Genomic DNA, 19150 nt, shown 5'->3' on the forward strand with positions numbered 1-19150 from the left:
GTCAAAAGCAGTGTAGGTAGAGACAAATAAAACTGCAGATGCTGGAATCCAAAGTAGACAGGCAGGAGGCTGGAAGAACACGGCAGGCCAGGCAGCATCAGGAGGTGAAGAAGTCAACGTTACGGGTGTAACCCTTCTTCAGACGCATTGTGGGTAGCTTGGAAACAGATATTTATGACTTTGTAAATAAAATGATGAAGTCGGTGATGTATTAAATAAGTGGGGTTGGTTTTACTTAGTTGGCTGGATGGCTGGTTTACAGTGTGGGGATACCAACACTGTGGATTCAATTCTTGCACCGGCCATGGTTACAATGAAGCATTTTCCTTCTCAGTCTCTCCCTTTGACTATGGTATGGTGACCCTCTGGTTGAACCGCCCCCAGTCATCTCTCTCCAATGAAAGAACAGCCCTATGGTCAGTAAGACTATTTCGACTTTAGCTTAGATTATTTACAGAAGAGGAGGAGGATAGCACTCCTGATGACCCAAGGAACATAACACTGAATCAGTGGCAAGGACAAGCAAAAAACACAAATTAAGAAAATAATGGCAGAGATCCAAGAGAAATAGGTGGGGACATTGCAGATGCAAAACAAGGATGTTCCAAATGAAAGTAAAATACTGTGGATTCTGGAAATCGGAAACAAATACAGAGAATGCTGGGGAAACTCAGTGGGTCCAACAACATCTGTGGGGACAGCAACAGAGTGACCACTTTGAGTCTTGTATGGCTTTTCTTCAGAACTGTCCAGCAGACTCAGAGTCACAGACTTGTAGAGATGTACAGCGTGCAAACAGACTCTTTGGTCTAATTTGTCCATGCCGATCAGATATCCTAAACTAATCTAGCCCCATTAGCCAGCATTTGGCCCATATCCCTCTAACCCATCCTATTCATGTATCTATCCAGATATCTGTTAAAGGTTGCAATGTTGTCATTGGACCAGCCTCCACCACTTCCTCTGGCAGCTCATTCCATACACGCACCAACTTCTTTATGAAGACGTTGTCCCTTACGTTCCTTTAAAACTTTCCCTTCTCATTCAAAATGTGAACTCTGCTTCTCTCTCCAATAATCTTCCCGAAATCTCTCCATACAGGAGCTGCTGCTTCAAGTTGGAAATCACATGCTATTTCAGGAAAATTACTGGGGGGAATCAAGAATATTTGAACCGTTCGCCCAGTTTCTGTCATCAGGAAATTACTAACACTTGGTTCTGCTTTAATGCAGTAGTTCCATTCTTATGCAATCCCATGTTATAAGAAAATCGCATAACAGCAGCATCATTTAAACTAATGGGCTGGAATTTCATTATAACCAATACATACTTTAAAAGTCTGTGCTTTAGAAATAGTGAACCCAATTTGTCAATCGCATTATAGCTAATTTGTGTTAATGAAATACACGTTATAGCGAAATGACTTGTACCGATAATTAATTAGGGATAACGGCATGCGGTGTAATTGGCTGGATGTGACAGGTTCTGCCTGACAATGTTCTAAATAATAATCCCATTAAAAATGAACCAGGATATGCTCCAGAGATAATGTAAAGCAGCTGATGCTTATTGGGGCAGATACAAGTGTCATAGTCCTGGGGGATTGCGTATGGGTGTGGTAGTGTCTCTATCTCTGAGCCAGGAGACCTGAATTCAAATCCTACCTGCTCCAGAGGTGTGTACAAACATTTCTGATCAGAAAATATCTACAACCGTGCTTTCTGTGCAGGGGTAGTATCCCTTCATGTGAGCCGGGAGACCCTGGTTCAAGTCCCATCTGCTGCAGAACATAATACATTTGATTCATAATGTTTAACAGGCTCTTGTGGTGCTGGAACAGGAAGTCCTGGGTTCAAGCCTGATCTTCTGCAGAAATCATAAATCTCCAAACAGACTGATTTTTAAAAAAAAGGTTTTCTTTTGCAGTAAGGGAAGCTACTTAGTCAAGGAGGAAGTTCTTCACTCAACGAGTAGAATTCTTTACTGAAGAAGACTGTCAAGGCTGGGTTAAGTGGATTCGTGATGGAGATAGACATTGTTAATCAGTCAGTGAGTCAATGTTTTCAGGGAAAAAGCAGGAAAGGGGAATTGAGGGTTATCAAATCAGCCATGATCTCATTGAATAACAGAGCAGACTCAAAAGGATGATTGGCTTACTTCTGCTCCTGTTTCATGGTTTTACGGTGTGTCACTTGTAAAACCTGCTCTCTCTTCCTGTCCTATCATTGACTGAGTTAACAACCAGTTAAATGTGGTCATCTGGCCTGGCTACGTACATCAAACAGTGTCAAGCACCAATGGGAATCCAGTCATGTAAAATATCACAGCTTCATAAAACATTGATGGGTGGAGCAGCAAAATACTCTCCAAATGTTATGTGGTGATGTTAATAGTCAAGATGGACCCTGTGCTGTCACAAAGGGAGGCAGCTTAGAGTTGAAATTCCTAGGTCTTAAATGGACCACCTCTTATTCTGAGCTTATGCCACCCCAAGTCCCAGACTCTCCCACAAGGAGAAACTACCTTTTACATCTACCCTGTCAAGTTTCCTGAGAATTTTGTACGTTTCACAATGGTTGCCTCACAATCTCGATGAGTACAGACCCAATCTACTAAACCTCTCCTTATAAGACAATCCCTCCATACCTGACATCAGCTTAATAAACCTGCTCTTGTCTGGCTCCAATACCAGTATTACATCTCCAAGAAGTCTGAAATTGTCCATAATATTCTCACTGTAACCTGACTATTAGATTCAATTCCCTTGGAAATAAAAGCCAATAGTTAGTTAGTTTAATTGGTGTTGCTATCATGTGACTTTCTGATAACACAGGATTGCATGAGAATGGGGCTACTGCATTATAGCAGAAACGTGTGATGGCTGTAATGCGATTACAACATTTTAAGCGCGGTTTCTGAAGGGCGATTTTTCTATAATGCAGGGTTGCACAAGAATGCAACCATCACGTTATAGAAGAACTACCTGAATTCCATCTGCCTTCCCAATTGCCCATGGAACTTGGATGCTAGTATTTGTGATTCATGGATGAGAACCCCTGAATCCCTCTGTTCTGCAGGTTTCTGCAAAGTGATAATGGTTAGAGCAAAGAAAAAGAACTTAGGACGTAGCCTAAAAATTAGGGCCAGCTCTTTAAGGAACGTAAGTAGAAAATGGAAGCAAAAATCTGGATCTCTCTTTCATTAATAGCAATTTACATGCGATTGATCATTAATTTTAATCAGGCTTTTGTTAATCAATGGTATTAAGGGATATGAGATAGAAGAAATTAGGTCACAGGCCAGCTACGATAGCCTTAAAAAGCAGAAGCGGGTCAAAAAGTTAAAATGGTCTGTTTCAGTTCCTTTGCTGCAATGGGGCAATGTGCTCAAGCTTAAACAAAAACAACTGGAACCAAAAACACAGAACTCTCCACACACAGAGTAGTCAACACATGGAATGACTTGCCAATAGTTTGATTGAAGCAAAAATCCTCATGATAAGAAAGAGTTTAACTTTGTGTTTGGACCAATGAGCAGAGATGGATCCTCCATCATTTGCAGCTATCTTGTGGCTGTATTCCCCCTGTTGCAATCATCTATCTGTTCTGAATAATTAACAATACTTTTTTTTCCTTCAGCACAGTGGAAGGAATGACACAGAACAGATGGTGACATGAAAATCACACTGATTTTAGAGACATCCAGGTTTATTGCATTAAGCTCACTTATCATCAACCACTTGCAGAATTGTTTATGGTACAGAAGGAGGCTCACTCAGTACATCATGTCTGCACTGACACGGAGTTCTCCTGCCTTCTCCCTGTAATACTGCACATTCATCCTTTCAACTGACAGTCTAATGCCTTACCGAATGTTTTAATTGAACCTGCCTCCACCAAAGTCTCAGACAAAACATCCTAATCACTGACTGTGTGAAAAACCTCTTGCAGGGAAATATACATTTGAAATTGTAAAAGTTCTTATCACCTGGAGCAAACAAGGATAGATACAAGGTAATCCAAGTAGAAAATTCTCATGCAATGTAAATAAATACTCATGGTTAGAGATGTACAGAGAAAACTTATCCATGAAGTAGGTGACAAACTCAGTTGGTTCTTCATTTCACCTTGGAGTTTCCTCAGGGTTTTATTATCAAATATACAAAAAAAAACCCTACTTTAATCATCATAAGCATGGATAGAGTAAAGAGATAAGATCTTTTCCCTGGGGTGGTGGGGGTTTGCAGAACTAGAGGGCTTAGGTTTAGGGCGAGAGGGGAAAGATTTAAAAGAAACCCAAGGGGCAACATTTTCAAGCAGAGGGTGGTACGTGTATGGAATGAGTTGCCAGAGGAAGTGGTGGAAGCTGGTACAATTACAACCTTTACAAGGCATCTGAATAGGAAGGGTTTAAGAGGGATATAGGCCTAGGGCTGGCAAATAGTACTGGATTAACTTAGGATATCTAGTTGGCATGGACGAGTTGGACCGAAGGGTCAGTTTCCATACATCTCTATGAATCTATGATTGTATAACTTTGGTTCAGTCCATTGTGAGAGTCAAATTTCTCAGGTATCCTTCTGAATACCATGCTCTCCACCATGGATTCCCATTCCCTAACATAAAAAAATTCCAAACAGATATACATGGTATACATATATACAAGCAGATAAAACAGAGTTTACAAGATCAATAATTCAGAATTTAGTATTACATTGGAGGTTTGACAACTCATCCTGATCTGGGAATCACATTCCAGTCTTGACAGGTACACATTATTCTCTGTCACACTTACTCAGACTTGAATACTTGGAATCTTGGAATATGGAACTGGGTGAGGAACTGCTGGTGACCAGGTCCAGAGCCTTGGCGGCAGTGGTGCCCAGAGTGAGGACTCCTGGTGGCCACAGGGCAGAGCCTGGACTCCTGGTGGTGGCAGAGTTTGAAGTGTGGACTCCTGGCAGCAGTAGGCCTGGAGCCTGGGCTCTTGGCTGCAGGGGTGCCCACAGTTAGGACTCCTTGCAGCAACAGACCTGGAGCCTGGGCTCTTGGCTGCGGGGGTGCCCAGAGTGAGAACTCCTCACAGCAATAGGGGTGGGGTCTGGGCTCTTGGCTGCAGGGTTGTCTGAAGCATGGACTCCTGGCAGCATTCTGCCCAGAGTCCGGTGGCAGCAAGGTGGCAATAGCAGAGCCAGAGTTTCTTGGAGCATCGGCTTCATCATTGCCATTCCCGGAGTGGGATTCCTGAGGCCCACCTTGCAGAGACCTTACAGAAGCTTGGCAACCATGCTTGAGACACCGATTTGAACAGAAGATGAGCTCTTATTTAAGTAATTTCTTTTTATTTTTATTGAAACTCAAAATGGTGCCAGATTGTGGTGAAAGAACATTTTTCACTGCATTTAAACAATATATGTGATAATAAATCACTCATTACTTGACAGTTTGGTTGTCTTACTGCTATATTTTATCATTACACCACACTGCACAACCACCATCACCAGAGTGTTCTTCCTTACTCTCTTTGTGGATGGCTGGCATTCAGTACATTAGTCTAAGTAGGCTTTGAGTCATAGAGAAGTACAGCACGGAAACAGACCTTTCGATCCAACTTGTCCATGCCAACCAGACGTCCTAACCTAACCTAATCCTATTTGCCAGCCCTTGGCCCATATCCCTCTAAACCTTCCTATTCATATACCCATCCAGATTCCTTTTAAATGCTGCAATTGTACCAGCTTCCACCACTTCCCCTGGCAGCTCATTCCATACACGCATCACCCTCTGCTTGAAAAGGTTGTCCCTTTGGTCTCTTTTATATCTTTCCCCTCTCACCCTAAACCTATGCCCACTACTTCTGGACTCCCTCACCCCAGAGAAAAGACTTTGTTTATTTATCCGATCCATGCCCCTCATAATTTTGTAAACCTCTATAAGTTCACCCCTCGGCCTCCGATGCTCCAGGGAAAACAGCCCGAGCCTATTCAGCCTCTCCCTATAGCTCACATCCCCCAACCCTGGCAACATTCTACTTATCCTGTCCATGCCTCTTTTGCAATGTTGCACCATGTTCAGGATTTACTTTGTATGATCTGGGCTGGCTGCAAATTCTAGAAACCTTTCTGATATCCAACCATTTGGATTTAGATTTCTGACTTGCATTCTCTGCCCAGTACACAGCTTTGTTCGTTCTTTACCTGCTCAATCATTCTTCTCCAAAGACAGAGGGGAATGAAAGGTGCACAGCATTCTGTGCCTCAAACATCCTTACAAGCAGATTGTAATGGGACTGATAATCCGTTTTCCACTGGTGCAGCACAAAAATGAAGTAGCGAAATGTGAAAGTCTTGCTTTGTTGCTTGACACTTCATTATCACAGCTTTGATTTTCTGGATCATACATTTTGCTAGATAGTTTGAGCATGGATAGTTGAGATGATGGTATGCTGTGGTTTACTCTCTGCTTAATATAAACCTTGAAACTGTCTGTCAATGTATTACAGTCCATTGTCAGATAATAATTGCTGGATAAACTCAAAAACAGTGCTCATGGCTGTCAATGATGCTTGTATTTGTCAGAATGAAATTTTCGTCATGCACTATGAAGAGAGATGCTGCTAATTTTGTCCAAGGAGCTGGTTGGAATTTCATGTAGATGTGGAAGCTACCTCCGATCTTGGGATTGTTATATTGAGCATCCCTCACATGCATTCACAAGTCAGCAAATATCCTGATTCACCCCTGACTAATGCATATCCAAGCTGTCTTCTGGTTCAATACCGATGTGGTCTTGGTGTAACACTGTACATAGCGTTATACTTCTGTTATCTGGACTTGTTTGCCCTTGAAAATCACTTGTGATATACCACCTGCACCTCTGGATAGCCAAAATGATTTAGTTTTCTTGCTGATTGGAACTGTTCACACTAGCTCTGACCAAAGTGTAGCACAGGAACATCTTCAAATTCAAACTCTAGGCCAGCCCCGTGCAAATCAGGAGGTGTATAAAACATAGAAAAATACAGCGCAGTACAGGCCCTTTGGCCCTCGATGTTGCGCCGATCCAAGCCCACCTAACCTATACTAGCCCACTATCCTCCATATGCCTATCCAATGCCCGTTTAAATGCCCATAAAGAGGGAGAGTCCACCACTGCTACTGGCAGGGCAGTCCATGAACTCACGACTCGCTGAGTAAAGAATCTACCCTTAACATCTGTCCTATACCTACCACCCCTTAATTTAAAGCTATCTTGGTCTTGTGGGTTGGGTGATCTACTCAGTGTGTCAAATTCAATCACCCAGGCTTAACTCTCACTTCAAGTCATATCCATTGAGATGGTTGGTTGATTCAACTGTGTCACATGTGATCTGTTCCCCACGGGGTGGTGGGGGTGGTTTGAATTTCATGAAGTTTAGCAAAACAGAGATCTGTGCAAACCGGTTGCCCTCCCATTGCTTTTAATGCGTGTCAATTCAGGACATAAGTTGCCAACGGTTGTAAAAGCTTCTGATTACCTTTGACATGCTGTGAGACATCAATAGTATGGAAGGTCTGGCTATCCTTTGAACTTCACATTTTGCTCAGTTGGCTCTGAACTTCATCAATATGTGTTTGCGTGTTTCCTGAATGCTTGCCTTGCTGCTCCTGTTGTGGTTTGGACCTGTCTTGTTCATTGCCTGTGTTTTCTTCTGGTGCCTGTCTTGCACTCTGGAGCTAGGTTTCCTGCACAAGTCTCTTGGTGCTACCATGCTTTACCGATATGAGAAAAAGGTGGACAGCTTTTTGAGGAGGTGCAACAAACCCCATCTTTTCAAGATTTTGTTGATTGGATGCACTTTGCTGACTAGAGCAATAATATTAGCTGTAACTAAAGCAAGCAGTTGCGTTGACCTGCCTCAATGGTCTCATACTTGAGCCCAGCTTCAAACAATACATCAATAGTACGGCCTGTCGTTCTTGCCAAGAAGATGCTTTCTAAACGCTTTAAAATTGTGCAGAGGTGCTGACTGGCAAAATGAGCGTCTCTCTCTTAAGATTTCTCTTTGGAAAAGTTACACTTACACCTTTCTGCTGAGGATTCTTCTGATAAAGTAGTCAATAAACCCTTTGAGTTGTTATCTGTATGACACAAGCTGGACAGTGCTAATCCTGAAGGCAATCCTTGCCCTGAGCAGGTCTTTGAAACATTTCCCAAATCTTTTCTGGAACTTTCTGATCGCCTGTGCAAAGACTGAATGAATGTATTAATTCTGCGAAGCCCCTCCTTGCTAATGGCATGTTAGATTTTTGTGTTTTCTCGGGATCATCTATTATTTGTAATTTGGAGATGTCAGTGTTGGACTGGGGTGTACAAAGTTAGAAATCACACAACACATCAGGTTATAGTCCAACAGGTTTAACTGGAAGCACTAGCTTTCAGAACGCCACTCATAAATCTATTATTTGATCTGTAAAATAGAATTGCAAATGATGCTTGAGTAGTTGAAATTGCGTCAAGGTCTCATTGTGTGCCCAATCTACAAGGAGGTGTCTGATATCCATGGTTTCGTATTAAAGATGTTGGATGGTACTTTTAAGCTGTGTGTGCTTGACTTAGTTTAAGTGTGAATTAAAAGCAGTCCCTTCAAGAACAAACTCTGTAGCTGAGAGATTGTTACTTTGTTTCACTACCAAGAATGATGTGTTCTCACTTTTCACCTCTCCGCAACATACTGTGTCTCAGTTCAGAAGTGGAGTGGAACTGTTTATTTCACCTTTCCGTTTAGGCAATCTTAGAAATTCCATTTAGGCTGAAGGAAGTTAGAGATAACATGTAATTAACTGTCTTCTATCTGGTCAATGCCCTATTTACAGAGTTGTGCAGCTGTCTGTAAACTGATGCTGCTAATGTACAAATTCTTTGAAGTCCAGTGCTGATATTCAGTTGATGTTCAATTCCTTATCTACCACCAAGAGTTTGGACTTTTGTCTTGAAAGGCAGCCCAGTTACTAACCATGATGTGGACATCACCTACAGCACGATATCTTTAGCAGGTGCAGCAATGCTTATGTTATAACTAATACACATGAAACCAGGCATGGATAACTGGGTGTTGAAAGGTATGACAGATGTTTACTACAGCTTGGTGGTAGATATTTGCAAAATGATGAACAAACCACGACAAGCAGACCAAACACAGCCAGAAACCCTAACCACCTGACCATACATCAAAGAAGTTTCAGAAATGACAGCCAGACTACTAAGACCCCTCGGAATCCTAGTAGCACACAAATCCACGAACACTCAAACAAAAACTAACAAACTTAAAAGACCCAGTACAACCCATGGACAAAACCAACGTCATCTACAAAATTCCATGCAAGGACTGCCACAAACGCTACGTGGGACAAACAGGAAGAATGTTAGCCATCAAGGATACACGAACACCAGCTAGCCACAAAAAGACACAACCCCCTCTCCCTCATAGCCTTACACACGGATGAAAAAAAACACCATTTAGACTGGGACAACACATCCATCCTGGGACAGGCCAAGCAAAGACATGCCAGAGAATTCCTAGAGGCCTGCCACTCCAACCACAATGCCATAAATAAACACACAGATCTAGATGTCATCAATCAACCCCTCAGAAAACGAACAGGAAATGACATCACCACAAACCCCAGGAGAAAGATATAAATAGAAAGCAGGAGTCATCAGCTTCATTTCACTTGGAGGTCGCTACTGATGATGTTACCTAGCCAGGTAATGAAACGTCTGGATATCAAACCTACATCCTATATTGCTCTGTTTTACCTGAATAGTTTAATGTTTGCCCAGTCATTTCAGTGCCTGAGGAATATAATCATTGAGGAGAAAGTGAGGTCTGCAGATGCTGGAGATCAGAGCTGGAAATGTGTTGCTGGAAAAGCGCAGCAGGTCAGGCAGCATCCAGGGAACAGGAGAATCGACGTTTCGGGCATAAGCCCTTCTTCAGGAATGAGGAAAGTTTGTCCAGCAGGCTAAGATAAAAGGTAGGGAGGAGGGACTTGGGGGAGGGGCGTCGGAAATGTGATAGGTGGAAAGAGGTCAAGGTGAGGGTGATAGGTCAGACTGGGGTGGGGGCGGAGAGGTCGGGAAGAAGATCTCAGGTTAGGAAGGCGGTGCTGAATTTGATGGATTTGACTGAGACAGGGTGGGGGGAGGGGAAATGAGGAAACTGGTTAAATCCGAGTTCATCCCTTGTGGTTGGAGGGTTCCTAGCCGGAAGATGAGGCGTTCTTCCTCCAACCGTCGTTTTGTTGTGGTCTGACGATGGAGGAGTCCAAAGACCTGCATATCCTTGGTGGAGTGGGAGGGGGAATTGAAATGTTGAGCTACAGGGTGGTTGGGTTGGTTGGTCCGGGTGTCCCAGAGGTGTTCTCTGAAACGCTCCGCAAGTAGCCGGCCTGTCTCCCCAATATAGAGGAGGCCACATCGGGTGCAGAGGATGCAATAGATGATATGTGTGGAGGTGCAGGTGAATCTGTGGCGGATATGGAAGTTTCCTTTGGGGCCTTGGAGGGAGGTGAGGGGGGAGATGTGGGCGCAAGTCTTGCACCTCCTGTGGTTGCAGGGGAAGGTGCCGGGAGTGGAGGTTGGGTTGGTGGGGGGTATGGATCTGACGAGGGAGTCACGGAGGGAGTGGTCTTTACGTAATGCTGATAGGGGAGGGGAGGGAAATATATCCTTGGTGGTGGGGTCTGTTTGGAGGTAGCGGAAATGACGGCGGATGATGCGCTGTACATGGAGATTGGTGTGGTGGTAGGTGAGGACCAGTGGGGTTCTGTCCTGGTGGCGGTTGGAGGGGCGGGGTTCAAGGACGGAGGAGCGGGAAGTGGAAGAGATGCGGTGGAGGGCATCTCCAGCAGGCTAAGATAAAAGGTAGGGAGGAGGGACTTGGGGGAGGGGCGTCGGAAATGTGATAGGTGGAAAGAGGTCAAGGTGAGGGTGATAGGTCAGACTGGGGTGGGGGCGGAGAGGTCAGGAAGAAGATCTCAGGTTAGGAAGGCAGTGCTGAATTTGATGGATCGCCTCATCTTCCGGCTAGGAACCCTCCAACCACAAGGGATGCAATTGGATTTCACCAGTTTCCTCATTTCCCCTCCCCCCACCCTGTCTCAGTCAAATCCATCAAATTCAGCACCGCCTTCCTAACCTGAGATCTTCTTCCCGACCTCTCCGCCCCCACCCCAGTCTGACCTATCACCCTCACCTTGACCTCTTTCCACCTATCACATTTCCGACGCCCCTCCCCCAAGTCCCTCCTCCCTACCTTTTATCTTAGCCTGCTGGACAAACTTTCCTCATTCCTGAAGAAGGGCTTATTCTCGAATATAATCATTGTACTATTCTGGATTCCAACTTCCCAAATCCATATTCTAACGACATTTCTGTTCAAATATAACTGAGTGCATTTCAGTAAAGATGGAATTAAATACGTGGCATATTTCAGGCTGGCAGCTAAGAAAACTGGAAAACAACGATTATAGACATTTGTTAGGAGAGGGACACTGTTTTCAAATATTTCGATCTCAGAGCATACAGTGCAATGGAACCAATGTCATATTCACCCACTGCTGCAGATTCATTCCTGCAAATGGATAGAAACTTTTTCTTTCATCAAGTCCCTTTTGAAACTGGCTCAGACATCCAAATGCAGTCACCAGTTCCCCAGCACAGTCAGAAGAGGCAACCAATTTTCACCGAAAGAATTTAAAATGAGATTAGTTCAGAGACTTTGTCAGGATCAGTGCTATGTCACCTGGGATAAACTGACAAATTGAAATCTGAGTCCTGTAAGCTCTCTGCTTGGAATTCTTACGTGTGTTAAGCTCTACATTCTGTTACTAAGATCTCAATTTATTTAAATGTAAACATTAAAAAAAAATCGATGTTATGAAATGAAAAGTAAACAAAGAATAAAGAATACATAATTGTGCTTTTACATAAAAGATACTTACTGCATTCTGAACTTTGAAGAGATTCCTTGGAGTTGGTTGGCCCTTACATGCCTTCAGGTAGCTTGTCCAGTTAAACTCCTCTTCCTTATAACCTAGAAAGGAAGTCAGAAAACTAACTCTCATGGCAAAGTTGAAACAGAGCAACTTGATTACATCATACGTTTACTTCAAATCATCACAAAACAAAATAGAACACTCAGTTCTGCCACAATGTGCGTTTCTTCAACGCAAATTGGCTATAACGCGCTTGCAGAATTTAGACCATTATTTGTAGAAGATGAACTTTCCTGACCTGTATTGGCTATACTGCGATTCTGGTCTCATTGGTTTAAATGGTGCTGCTATTACGTGATTTTCTTATAACGCAGGATCGCACAGGAAGGAAGCTACCACATTATATCAGAACACACTGTACAGCACAAATTTTCTCCACAGAAGTTCCAAATTTAAATAGAATACCATTCAGCCAGTTTAGGATCTGACCAAACTAATTTTTATTGTTGCATAGGATAATGCGACACATTATGATAAGTAATATTTTAAATATTACCTATCATAAATTTATTTTAAATATTGTAAACATTAAAATAAAATTAAAATAATAACTAGGGCAGATATTCCACATATTCCGCTGTGAGCTGAATTTGTCTTTGTAACTTCAATAAACAAGATGATTCCTGGCACACAAGCAATTGCTACAAGGCAGCTGTCATTAAGACAAAGTTAGTTTTGCTTTCAAATGTGATAGATGCACGTTTTACATTGTGCACTCGTATGGATTTTCTGATAAATATTAATCCTTAATTTTCAGACCTTTAGGAAGATGCAATTTGCGATTGGTCTTCTCACACCATCCTACTGGATGGATATCAGGTGAATCAATGTTCGTCCAGAAATCAAAACACTCCGAATATCCATCAAAATGGAGCCTCAGCCGGACACCACATACCTGACAGGAGGAAATCATCAAACTCAAGTTATTTTCAACAATACTGCAGCAACAATTTGTTAAGAGGCACCAATGTTTCGCACATATTACCCACAATGTGGAAATGCCTGTGTTGGACTGGGATGGACAGAAGTCAGATGACATCAGGTTATAATCCAACAGGTTTATTTAAAATCACAAGTTTTTGAAACACTGGTCCTTCGTCAGGTGAAGCTTAATTTTTTTTAAATAAACCGGTTGGACTATAACCTGGTTTGGAGTGACTTCTGACTTTAGCAAATATTATGTTACACATTTATTTTAAGTAGAAGGAATCATTTAGTAGTTTATAACTGTAGTTGCTCAGTTAAGAGCTTGCAGTGGCTACATATTATTGCAATGATATTTAAAATATTATCATAAATATATTTTAAATACTGTAAATATTAAAATAAAATTGGCTAATAACTAGGGCAGATATTCCACTTATTCTGCTGTGAGTTAAATAATGGGCTGGGAAGATGGCATGGAGCTTGAAGGAGAGAACATTTGGAGGAGCACAATGCAGAGTTTTTGTCATCTGATTTTCCTTTAAACACTCTACTAAGTGATTACTCAAAGCCTTGTATGCAAATGCAAATTGGTAGCATACAGATTCTTTTGTTCATTAACCCTACCGTTGCACAGATCTCCCAACAGATAGTGACTGGAGTTTATTGCGTTCTACATCAGTTGGCCTTTTTTTCTGTCTTTTGCTTTCATGTACAAATAGCAAGCTTAAGAACATAGGAATAGGGGCAGGAGTAGGCCATTGAGCCCATCGAGACTGCTCTGCCATTTGTTAAGATCATGGCTGATCTTTTCACAGATAAACAACCCTTCGGGTTAAGAAGTTCCTCCTTAACTCAGTCCTGAATCTGTTCCTCCTTAATTCTAAATACAGGGGGTGGTCACAGGCACCCAGATGGACCCCAGCTACACCTGCCTTTTTGTCGGCTATATCGAACAGTCCCTCTTCAGTGCCTACACAGGCATTGTACCCCAAAACTTCCGCTGTTACATCGATGACTGCATCGGTGCAGCGTCCTGCACCCAGGCTGAACTGGAGCAGTTCATCAACTTCGCCCACAACTTCCAGCCTGCCCTCAAATTCCCTTGGTCCATCTCAGACACCTCCCTCTCCCTTCTTCAACAACCAGGTCATACCCTCTATCTGTCTTCACCTATCCCCACTTCACTACCCTGCTCCCGCCACCCCCTTTATCTGTAGCTCCCACTACACCCACCCTCAACCCTGAAGATGGGTTACACCCGAAATGTCGACTTCTCCACCCCCTGATGCTGCCTGGCTTGCTGTGTTCTTCCAGCCTCCTTCCTGCCTCCTTATTTTGAGGCTATGTTCCCTAGTACTAGTTTCACCCCCCAGTAGAAAAAACTTCCTTTGCTTCGATGTTATTTAGTCCCTTCACAATTTTATTTGTTTCTGTAAGGTGCTTCCTCATGTTTCTAAATTTCAATGAATATAGTCCTAGTCACAATCTCTACTCGTAAGCCAACCCTGTCAATTCCAGAATCAATCTAGCAAACCTCCTCGACAACGACGTTAAACAACGCAGTCTCATGGTCTCTCTGCAAATTATGCTAGACAGATACAAGCATATGAATTAAGAGTAGTAGATCATTTGACTCCCTAGGACCTACATTACTATTCATTTTGATAACTCATCTGATTGTAGCTTCAACTACACTTTTCTGTCTACCCCCGATACACTTGAACACCCTGGTCAATAAAGAATCTTCCTCATCCAGACTTAAAAATACTGAACAGCTCTCTGTGGAAGAGAATTTCATAACCCAAGACCCTCAGAAATAAACAAAAATCCTCATCTCTGTTTTAAATGAGAGCACCTTATTTTTAAAACTGAGTCCTCTCGTTCCAGTCTCTCCGATAAAGGGATATATCCTTTCAGTTTTGACCCCGTCAATTCATCACAGCATCCTTTCTGTTTCAATTAGATCACCTCTTGTTCTTGTCAACTCCAGTGAGTACAGGCTCAGCCTGTCCAACATGTCATCCTAAGGTAACCTCTACACTGTAGAAATCAGTTTTGCATAGCTTCTCCGAATGCTTCTAATGCTATAATAAGCTTTCTTGAGTAAGGGGATTGAATATGAAGTGCCAATGTCAAGCCTAAACACACAAAAAATCAATACAAACTCTGGAATTCTGAAGTAAAAACAGAAAAATCTAGACAGAAAAAAAAATTGGAAATTTCAGGACCTTGGACTTTCACAGACCTTAAACAATACGACCTGAATGTTTCCAACAGTTTTTGTTTTTATTGCAGGAAATAAATACCTAATTAAAAATCAATGCAAACACATTTCCCATATATTTCTTACCTCTGCCACTGACAACACACAGAACATGGAGGGGTGCCGTGGGTCAATCCCTTCCAACCTCATGCCTACTTTAAATCCATTTTTAATCTGAGGAACTAACTGAAACTGTAAAGAGAAAATCAAAAAAAGGAATATAAGTGATCACTCTCCATAACTGTCTCCAAACCAGAACAAAGGTTCGACAAAGCTCCAACTGCCCGTCTCTGCTGCCAATATAACAATTTTATCCAACTCTAGCACTGACTTTTCAATGTCAGATACTTTGCACCAATAACTACAAAACCATCACACTTCTTCTGCCTCCCTACATTTTTGCTGAGATTGAAGGATTAAATTCCTGCTTTGATAACCTTTGTGCCTCTCTGTGCTTCTCTCAGTCTTATCCAAAGGGACCATCTCAGCACCCATTGTTTTATGCTCATTAACTGCAATGCTAAAATGCCCAAGCCTCCTGTTCGATGGCCTTCCCAAGAAATGTGTCACATTTCAGTCACCAATTCCAGCAACTCACTGATCACTTTTTCTTTAGCTGTGGAGTACCTGCTCGCCATGTGAGGTTAACCACTTTGGGGAAAAACAGATGTGCAGAGTTTTCCTGAAATAGCATGAAGTTGGACAGTGTGAATGTGCAAACGGATCTAGGTATCCTTGTGGATTAGTCACTGAAAGCAAGTGCAGCAAGCAATGAGGAAAGGTCACGGAACCTCAGCCTTTAATGCAAGAGGATTTGAGGACAGCAATAGTGATGTCTTGCTTCAATTTAATGGAAAATTGGTTAGGCAGCACCTGGAGAACTATGTGCAGTTTTTGTGCTCTTAGCTCAGCAAAAATATTTTTGTCACAGAGGGAGTCAAATGAAGATTTGACAGCACAGTTCTATGAAGGGAGGTTGGGAAAATGGGGCCTGCTAGAGTTTTGAAGAATCACATTGATAACTATAACATATTTAAAGAGGAAGTCATGGCATTTTGCAGATAAGATGGTTACCCTCTTTGGGGAGTTGAAAGCTAAGGGACACAATTGAAGAATTAAGGTGGGGGGGGGGGGGGGGGGGGGGGGGGGGGCCTTCCACTTGAGTCGGAGATGAGGAGAAATGCATTTACTCAGACAGCTGCGAACCTTAGGCACTCTCTACCACAGTAGACTGCGAAGGCTCAGTCTTTGAGCACGTTTAAGCGGGACAGTGATGGATTGCTGATTAACTGTGGCATACAGGCTTACAGGGATAGAGTGAGTGAAAGGTGTTGAAGTATTGATCACTGAATATTAGGGCATGCTTGATGGATGGAATAGTCTCTTTTGTTGCTATGTTCCTATACAATTGGATATGGCATCTGCAGTTTGTGTCTCTCTGAATCACTGCGTTGACAACATGGCTTTGGCTGAAAGCTGGCTTTCAGATGCAGACATCCTGAACCTTATCATTACCTCCCCATCTGGCTGTACTTTCCACCAGCTGCCCTGTCCAAACTAGCCACGACTGCCAAATTATTCCATAATTTCAAACAAATTTTCAGTTGTTTTCCATTTTTTAAAATCACTTAGCAGTTGTCGCATTCTCATTTGAAATATTATACTAAAACAGGTTATTACAGTTCACAACATCACATTAACAGTTGTGCAGACTTAAAAGGCGTAATGAAGAAGCAACTGAAGTCACATTGTATTATCTCAAATGGGTGAAACAGGAATCAGGAATGCAGAGTGACAGATAGTGCAGAAAGCAACATTCTCCCTTCTGCATTCATAGCACTTGAGGGCAGTTGCAGAACAGAAAATATTTCCTCATATTCTTTTGAAAGAGGGAGCAGAAGAGTATTTCAAAGTTTTCCTGTTCACATCTGATGCATGTTGAATTTTATTTGATGGGCTTTCATGATAATTTCTTAAGCTGAAATGTGGAAAAAAATTGCATATCCTCCATGATACATGCCTGAACTAATAGAAAAGTGGAACACAATACATCAATTTAAAAATGCAAAAGTATGGCATTCATGTTCAAGTCAATTAAAACGTTCACCAGATTTAATTCTCCCTCTTGTATAATGTTGCATAGTTACTATCTGAAAAACATGACTACGCCAAAAAAACCCTTTGATTTGTGTGTTCATTAGAAAATATATGTATATGCATTCTTCCTGTCCAACTTCCTGTTATCAGAACTTTCTGCACAATGTTTCTATGCCAACACTTAATACTGAAGCAAATTACAATTTTCTATCCTGAGGGAACTTTCTGGCCAGTATGGTGTGATTTCAGACACTGCTAAGTAGGTGGCACTGTGGAGTGACTTTCTGGAAGGTTTCATGCTGTTTGCGCTTTGAAAATACGAACAAATCATTAATCACAAGCAATGTGTCAGTGCAATATTTTTGGCGATAACATAAAACAGTGATGATTCTACTGAATTAGCTATCCCAGTAGCTGGACTAATGACCCAAAAGATATCAATTTGAATCCCAACATAGCGATTTAAAAATTTAAATGCAATTACTGAAACACATCTGGAATTTCAAAAAAATTAGCATGACTAAACCATTAGATTCCAGACTGGCAAGACGATGGTGTGGTCACTAGATTTGTGACACAGAGATTGAGATAATGGAATATTCTAAGGACAATGCGTACAAATCCCACCTTGGCAGATGGTGAAATTTGAATCAATGAAAATTTGGAATTACAGCTGCTTATAGTCGCTGCAAGAATCCACTCAGTTCACTAATGAAATTTCAGGAACAAAATGTGACATACCCGGTCTGACCCACAACAATGTGCCGCCCTCCTCTCAAACGGCCTGATGTAGCCAACCTGTTCAAGAGGCAATTAGGAAAGGGCAATAAATGCTGGCCCAGCAAGCAGTGCCCATACACACAACTGAATGTTTTAAATGGTATTTGATTCACTAATGTTCTTTAGGGAAGTAAATCTGCAATTCCTTACTGATTCTGGCTAATTTGTGACTCCAGACCCACAGCAACATGGTTGACTCTTAACCGGCCTCTGAAATGGCAAAGGAAGCAACTCAGTTATAGTCAAGGAAGCAGCCTGAGACCTTCATAAGAACAATTAGGAGTCTTGCCAGTGACAGTAGTGGGGTCAGTGTCTTCAAGTTGAGACCAAGTAACAGAAACTGGAGTCACAATCAAATGTACAAATTAATCTTAACAAAGTAGCTGAGTTAGAAGCATTAATATCTGTTGAGTGACGCGATACATAACTACTGCAGATACGGTGCAAGGAGTTTTACATTCCCGGTTTGAACATGTTCAGTAGAAATCGAAGCGAAAAAACAGATGGAGTGACATTGTTAGTCCATGATTCTGTCACTGGACATAAAAATGTTCCAGGGAACTGAAAGAACATAAACTCCATGTGCATTGAGTTACATTTAGAAAAGTAATGCTACAATTCTGGGTGCATATTACAAGACATCAAACTGTGACTTAAATACCAGAGGGATAGGCAGTGCAGAGAAATACTCAAGAAAAATAAGATAGTAGATATTTAGCAACTGGAAAAATCCCGAGACAGTCTGGGTTAAAATGAATTCTGTAGGAGAGCTGGGAATATAATCCCAGTACATTCTGTATCAGTACATTTCTGGAAAATGACTTGCTTTGATTCAGAGCCAGGAAATTCAAACGGGCAAATAACTGATCAGAGACAAATAATAGCACCAGTGACAACAATGTAATCTTCAGAGAGATATAAATCTCAAACAGTTTGGGCCTCTTAGTGGAAGCTTCAATCTTACAAGCTGGTGGGTCCACTGATTTCAGATCCTTTTGGGTAAAAGTTTAAAAATAAACTCTTCTAATGAGCCAAATGTCCTGCTT

General features: G+C 42.0%; 1 protein-coding gene across 6 annotated transcripts in view; it reads right to left on the reverse strand.

Moving 5' to 3' along the window:
• LOC122549360 (lethal(3)malignant brain tumor-like protein 4) overlaps positions 1–19150 on the reverse strand; it is a 312681-nt gene that overhangs the window by 194801 nt on the left and 98730 nt on the right. For 5 of the 6 annotated variants that reach the window (XM_043689041.2, XM_087986018.1, XM_087986017.1 and 2 more), the window contains 3 exons: positions 15315–15419; positions 12797–12932; positions 11984–12075 (listed from right to left, as the gene is read on the reverse strand). In XM_043689041.2, coding sequence (XP_043544976.2) covers positions 11984–12075; positions 12797–12932; positions 15315–15419 — 333 coding nt within the window. The remainder of the gene's footprint in view (positions 1–11983; positions 12076–12796; positions 12933–15314; positions 15420–19150) is intronic. The other variant, XM_087986019.1, reaches the window with a different exon arrangement.

This window comes from Chiloscyllium plagiosum, unplaced genomic scaffold, assembly GCF_037043375.1.
Source record: "Chiloscyllium plagiosum isolate Xiang-an unplaced genomic scaffold, Cpla_swu_hap1 HiC_scaffold_4, whole genome shotgun sequence".
NCBI lineage: Eukaryota > Metazoa > Chordata > Chondrichthyes > Orectolobiformes > Hemiscylliidae > Chiloscyllium > Chiloscyllium plagiosum.